Source organism: Epinephelus moara, chromosome 9, assembly GCF_006386435.1.
Source record: "Epinephelus moara isolate mb chromosome 9, YSFRI_EMoa_1.0, whole genome shotgun sequence".
In the NCBI taxonomy this organism is placed as follows: Eukaryota; Metazoa; Chordata; class Actinopteri; order Perciformes; family Serranidae; genus Epinephelus; species Epinephelus moara.
In genome coordinates, this window is record NC_065514.1 from 3,985,661 (window position 1) to 3,992,752 (window position 7,092).

At 43.6% G+C, this 7,092-nt stretch overlaps 1 protein-coding gene across 1 annotated transcript in view; it reads left to right on the forward strand.

Moving 5' to 3' along the window:
- LOC126396078 (cytochrome c oxidase subunit 5B, mitochondrial) overlaps positions 1-3,450 on the forward strand; it is a 4,402-nt gene extending 952 nt beyond the window's left edge. The window contains exons 2-4 of the mRNA XM_050053918.1: positions 597-667; positions 1,211-1,310; positions 3,033-3,450. Coding sequence (XP_049909875.1) covers positions 597-667; positions 1,211-1,310; positions 3,033-3,145 — 284 coding nt within the window. The 3' untranslated portion in view covers positions 3,146-3,450. The remainder of the gene's footprint in view (positions 1-596; positions 668-1,210; positions 1,311-3,032) is intronic.
- Positions 3,451-7,092: the final 3,642 nt, after the last annotated feature.

Here is a 7,092-nt window from a genome sequence, read left to right on the forward strand (position 1 = left end):
TTCATTTTATAGTTGTAGTTTACTGATGTATGAACAGAGGTTACATAAAACCAGAGTGACCGTCCTCTACTGACCAATCAGACTGCAGGGTTTCTAGCTCTACCTTTTAGTACCAGATCTGTGTGTAGATCTTTCGTCTCTTTTTTCAAGCGTCCCAGGTCAGCATCATGTGATCTAGACGGCTAAATACAACGACAAAGAGTGAAGTGAACCCGGAGCGCTTTGTGTTCACAGTGCACAGGTTCAGCGAACCGACGGTGGACTTGAAGCGAACGCAGCGGTGCTGATGATGAAGCTGCTGCTGTGAGTTGACAGGTTGACAGAGAGGGTGGAAGGTGGACTGTTTGTGGAATGTTTTGTAAGTTGTTAATAACTTACGAGGAGCGCTGCTTCGTCTCGCTGTTGCCTGAAACCTGCAATATTTTCTTACAAACGTAACCAAACTGCCCGACCACCACCAGTCCCAAGTAAACAGTTCTGTAGGTCATGATAAAGGAAGGAAGGCTCAGTAAGGGAAGGAAGGAAGGAAGGAAGGAAGGAAGGACGGACTCTGTCTCGCTCCTTTAATTAATCAGATGTAACTTGTTCTTCGGCAGGGATCCCCACTGATGAGGAACAAGCCACCGGCCTGGAGAAAGTCATCATGAAGGCCATGAAGGAGGGATCGGTAAGATCGATTATCTGCGGCCTGTAATCACAGAGCGTAGTTACCATCAGTGCGTGGTCGTAGCCGGGGGCGTGGCGAGGGCGGGGACAGCCTGTAAATGTTGGGAAAGATGTTAAACCATCACATTAACTATAGATACGATTCATTAAACTCACTGTGACATCAGAACCCTTCAGATATGAAGCCTGTGTTGATGTCATGTTTTACTGAGTTCCATACATGCTAACGTTACTCAGCTCTCGCTACACAGAATTCACTACCTCATTTTTCTCTCCTGTTAATATACAACACACACACACACACACACACACACAGCGGTGAACTGGGATTGTCCCAGCTGCACCAGTGTCAGTCTCTGGTGTGTGGCTCACTGTTTAACTGCAAAGTCTCATATTAGTTAGAATAATTCCTCGACACCACATCACCTGGATCGGCCTCAGTGAAGTTCTGCTTTATGTCAGATATAAACCCAGTCGTGTTCAGAGGTAGATGATGCTCCGTGGTCGTGTCTCTGTCCTGACTGAATCCTCTCGTCTCCTGCAGGATCCCTACAGCATGATGAAACCAAAGGAGTACGCCGGCTCCAAGGCTGACCCTCACCTCGTCCCCTCCATCACCAACAAGAGGATTGTGGGATGTGTCTGTAAGTAGTTAAATATTATCTGATCGGTTTGGATCAAAGTTATTGTGGTGAACTAAAGCTAGTGTGTCAGATTCAGTGTGTCTATCAGTGAGGATTACAGATTACAGATTACAACCAGCTGAAACTTGTCCTGGTCAGAGTTCCTTCAGTGTTGATTGTTGAGGAGCTGAATTCTCCTCAGAGGTCTCTTCCTCTCAGAAACACACAGAGCAGACGTCTCGTTTATAACCGTCTGAATTTCCTTTTTTCAGTGATGAGAACGAGACGATGACGAACTAAAAATAGATCTTGACAATAAAAAGTTGAGACGAAACCTACGTTTCATTTTCAGTGATGAGACGAGACAATAAATGTTAGTGGTGGACTGTCGCACATTGAAGACAAAGAACAGCCGTGCTCTGGATTAGTTAAAGATTAAAACACACATAGAAAACACAATGACTAAAACTAGACTCAAATGTCAGGAATTTTCGACAATAACAATTCAAACTTTCCGTCTAATAAAACATCATAGTTTTGTCGGCTAAAATGTTTTAAATTTTCACTGACAAGCTATAAAGGATAAAAATAACTTAAATGTGACTATAACAAACTTTTTTGTGTCGAGACAAAATCTAAAATAGCCGTCAAAATTAACACTTACTGATAAAACAGTGCACAGGAGCCAAACTCAAAATGTGCACCCAGACAAAAGCCAAAAATGGCGTGCGCTGAAAAATATTCAGCAGTCTCTGCAATCATGCTCCACCTCATCATCTGCGTCGCCTATTTCCTGTCTCCAGAATGTTGGCAAGCACGGGTCAAAGTTCCTCCCATCAGGTCAGTTTGAATAGGTCACAACAGTTGCGTGGGAAGTGGCGTTCACCTCTGTCTTTTATAAATGAGACCACAGCTGATTTAAACTGGTGAAACACTGAATAAAGATTTTTCACGTTACAAAAATCTGTTTCTCCAACACTGATTGGTTCATCTGAGGCGCAGCTGACTGCGGTATCTGACGTGAACGCGTGAATGTCTCTATCTAGAGTCAGTGTTTGGTTTGTCCGTTCCAGGCTACTGTAGAAACATGGTGGAGCAACATGGTGATCTGTGTAGATGAGGACCTGCTCCCTGTGTAGTTATAAACAGCTCATTCTGAGGGAACGAGAACACAAGGATCCTGATTCTCAGCTGAGTAAAGGAAACACAACTATCAGATTAGACTGTTCTTACGAAAATAAACTAAACTAAAGTAATGTCATGAATAAATTCTCTTCACGTTGTACGCTGATGATTGGTACGTTACGTTACCAGGTGAAAATGTGCGACAGCAGCAGAGGAAGGAGTGATGACTCTAACACATGGTCATAAAAATAATCGCGTCTCTAAAATTAAATAACTTACGGAGTGTAAAAAAAACATTGTTTCTACATTTAAAATCTTTTGGATCAAAATGTAAACGTAAAATCTGATTTAAAAACGTCAGATTTTTTAAATGATAGAATCTCAATACTTTTATCAATGATCATGTTTCATTGACTTCAATAACTTAATAGCTTAAATACCAGTGTAGGCAGTGACGCAGTGTTTCTGTTGCAGAGTTGAAAGGGTTAACAAACACCAGCTGAAGCCACATGTTCTGGAAACACCCACAGTCACATTTGTCGTTGCTCACGCAGTTAAAATGTTTTTCCTGTTCATGTTGTCCTTCTGTGTGTCTCTCACCTTGTTTCCTGTGTGCAGGTGAAGAGGACAACACGGCTGTGGTTTGGTTCTGGCTCCATGAGGGCGAGGCCCAGCGCTGCCCGTCCTGTGGTTCCCACTACAAACTGGTGGCCCACGAGCTCCCCCACTAACTCCTGCGTCCCTCTCTGTTATTAGACATAGTGTGTGTCCTCACAGCATCAGACCCTCCTCACTCTGCAGGAAGCTCGGCTCTGTCTACTTCCTGGAGTGCTGAGTGGTGGTCTGACTTGTTCTGCCTCAGTACTTGACCAACCTGATGACCTCAGTCTTTGTTTAACATGTTCCACAGGGATCAGATGTGGTTCGGGACTCAAACGTTACTCTTAGACAGTTTACATTGACACATGTACTGTACCATGTTCCACTGGGCTCCACTCAACTCCTCTTATTCCAACAATAAAGTACCTACACTTAATATATGTGTGTCTGCTGTGCATGTGTTCATTCACATCTGGTCCTCAACGTGACCGACTTGTGTTCATTCAGACACATGTTACAGCCACCAGAGGGCGCCAGTTACAACTATAACCTGTGTTCACTGTGGTGTAATGAGCTGCTCTCTTTTCACTGCTGTGATGGTTTACTCTTTATCAGAGCTGCAACCACTGATCCAATACTCAATAAGTTAACTCAGAAAATAACAGGGTCCCCATGGTCATGGAAAACCTGGAAAGTCATGGGATTTCATAATCAGTTTCCAGGCCTGGAAAAGTCAAGGAAATGTTTTTTTGTATAATAAAATTATCCATAAATAATCTTACATGTAATATAACACACAGGGATCCCACAGTCATGGAAAACCTGGAAAATTCATGGAATGCCATAGTCTTGTTTGCCAGGCCTGGAAAAGTCTTGGGAATGGAAACATTCTTAAAAGTTTTGCAAAAGTCATGGACATTTTTCATGTGTAATGACATTTTCGCTGTATAATCTTCCACATGATGTAACAAACAGGGTTCCCAAGGGTCATGGAAAACCTGGAAAAGTCAAGGAATTTCTTTATATTGTCCAGGCCTGGAAAAGTCGTAAAAATAGTAAAATGCTTAACTGTGTTGTGAAAGTCATTGAAATGTATTGTGTGTAATTAAATCTTGGGTGGGTAATCTTACACGTAATATAGGCCTAAGATTCAGCATCCTCATGGTCATGGAAAACCTGGAAAAGTCATGTAACCAGTAAAAATCATTGAAAATTTTGGAAAGGTAATGCCATTTTATTGTGTTTTCTGAAATTGTCACACTAATCTCCCGTGGACAACCTTCAGCATGCCGTAACACACGGGGTTCTCATGGTCATGGAAAACCTGGCAAAGTCATGGAATTCCACAGTCTTGTTTGCCAGGCCTGGAAAAGTCATGGAAATGGTCACATTCTTTAAAGTTTTGGAGTGCAATGAAATTTTCCTGTGAATAATCTTACACACATTATGTCATACAAGGCTCTCACACCTGTCCTGTTTGGTTCGGTTCAATTAAATCTCAGTCTGGTTCCAAAGGAACTCTGGTGCGGTTGGTTTGTGGTGAGAAGGTGTTCCGACCTGGATGTGAAGCAACTGCAGTCACATGACACATTGTTTGGGTTAAACATGAGCATGTTACAGTCCTGGAGGATTATTAATGTGCACCTCCTCCTGTACTGCCTTAATATGCACATTCAGCACATCCAATGCATCAAAACATTGTTTTCTAGTTGGAGCCGCGCCTCGTTTTCAAACTGTATGGTTTGACTAAAATGAACAATGACAGCAATATAGTCCACGATGAGCAGCGCTAAAATCAACCTGCGTAGTTGTCCCTCCATTGTGACATTAGAAAGTGTCACATTTATCTTGCAAGTGTACTCTTCTTCAACGTTTGCTTTACTTCCTGGATTTTTCCCACATGGAAATTCTGACCAATCAAGAGCAGCTTTCTCACACAAGGCATTTGATCTGGTCCTCTTGTAAATGCTGCCGTGAGAACACGAACCAACTCTAGGCAATTATACAACTTTGGAACAACATGAGTCCCTGATTCAGACCAGAGGAGACGACTCTAGGGCTGACAGCAGCCTGAGATGATAGATTAGTTCATGGTGGTCACCTTAAAAGTCTTGTTCAGCATTCGGCTGAACTACAAGACCCTCTCAAGGCTCATTTATTCTCCCCAAACTTTATTAACATCACTGCTCTCATACATCCATGCATCCTTTATGATGTCATAGATTCAGCCAATAGATGCCAATTAACGAGGCGATGGTGAATGAGGTTGTAGTATTGTAGTTGTATTGTACCTTTAAGGCTGCTCTCAGACCGAGAGTTGTCTTGTTTTGGTGCACACCCGAGTGTGACTGCTGTGTTCACACCTGCCCAAACGAACCGCACTGAGGGGGCAAAGCAACTTGAGTTTGATTGAACCGAAGCGGACAGAGCAGGTGTGAACGCACCCTTAGAGGCTGATGAGATATTTCAGTCTGGACCAAAGTGGTGGACCGGCCACGCCGATGGCTAAAAACCGTTTAACTAAAGAATAAGTTTTACATGTGACTGACTGGTGTGGGAGAGATCAGTCACAGACAGACAGATTTCATGTGACGTTGTCAGTAACATGGACCAACACTGCGCTGATCCCTGTGACCTTTACAGTCAGACAGCAGCAGCAGCTCACTGTTGGTGTCAACACCTTCTACACGCAGCAGACATGAATAACCCAGCGAGCTTTAAACACACTCACAGACCTTTTCACCATCGTTCTCTGATACGTCTTCAGTTTAAACGGACACGATTCATAAAGCATTAAAAATAATGCTAATCTCTGAGGATCTTGTTTTAAAACGTACGTTTTCTCAGTAAACCCACAGAATGACCCAAAAATAACTCATATAAAGACTTCTTATTTACTCTGGATTTTCAGGCACACAGTGAGGCAGATCTGAGGCGTCCTTCGTCTGGAGCTGCACAGTAAGACAGGCTAATTACACCTTGTCAGTTACTGTTGACCCAGAGGCTCTGCGTTTTCTTTTTCCTCTTAAAATAACTCGGAAGATTCAAAGTGCTCCAGTTTCAGCTTTCAGCAACAAGCTGAGTCTAAGTGAGCACCTCAGACAGGCACAGGAGCAGCTTATCAATGTACAACGTATGATAGCTAACAAATTAACGCCTTGGTTATATAAGTGAGGTTACAGGAAATAAACATGGTTTGGCATCATCACAGTACGTACGTAATGTCAAGTTACACAGGTTAGGTTTAGCGTGGTTGGGCATCATCACGTTACGCACTTAACGTAAATGTAAACTTGTAGTCATTGTTTCTTTCTCACCTCTGCAGCTTCTCATTAGTGACTCTTGACTTCCAAACTTCACACACAGCCTCCTTCAGTCGATGTGATGGGCTGAGCAGCTTTCCTCCCACCTCTGTAGCAGCAGTCTGATCTCAGCTGTCAGTCAGACGCTCTCCCTGCAGCTCGCTATGCTTCATCTGTGACAGCTAAGTGCACCACATGGGAACAACACAGCTGGAGTTCAGGTGCGATCGACATCGTGTTGGCGTGCACGGAGAGCCTGAAGAGCTGCACGTTGCTTCAGCTCTCACCTGGTCACCAGTTTTGATATCAGCCAGGTGGAGGGAGAATCTTCAGGGTGATTTCTGGAGCCTTTCTGTGGACGTCCTCAAACACCAGGACAAATCAGTACATCATGAAACAGTCACTTTATCATATCGTAAATTCATTCTGGTCCCAGTCTGTAGTGTTCACTGCAACATCTGAAGGAACTCTGGACTGAGACCACGGCCGTGTCAGCAGCTCCGGTTCTTCAACCTTTCCACCAGTTTTTCAGCAGAACCACTGTAATCAAAGATGCGTCTGCAACGGAGGGCGCTGCACAATGCACAACAGAAATAAACAGTAGCAGAAGGATGGCGGATCACACAGACCCTTTTAGGGCCGACATCACAGTGACATCATGTTATCAGCTGGAGGTGCAGCTGCCTCTCCCCCACAGGGCTGTAGGCTCCATAGGAGTGTTAAAATGTGTTTGTCTTGTTGTGTTATTGGAGCCAGAATAGAAGGAGTCATGGCTC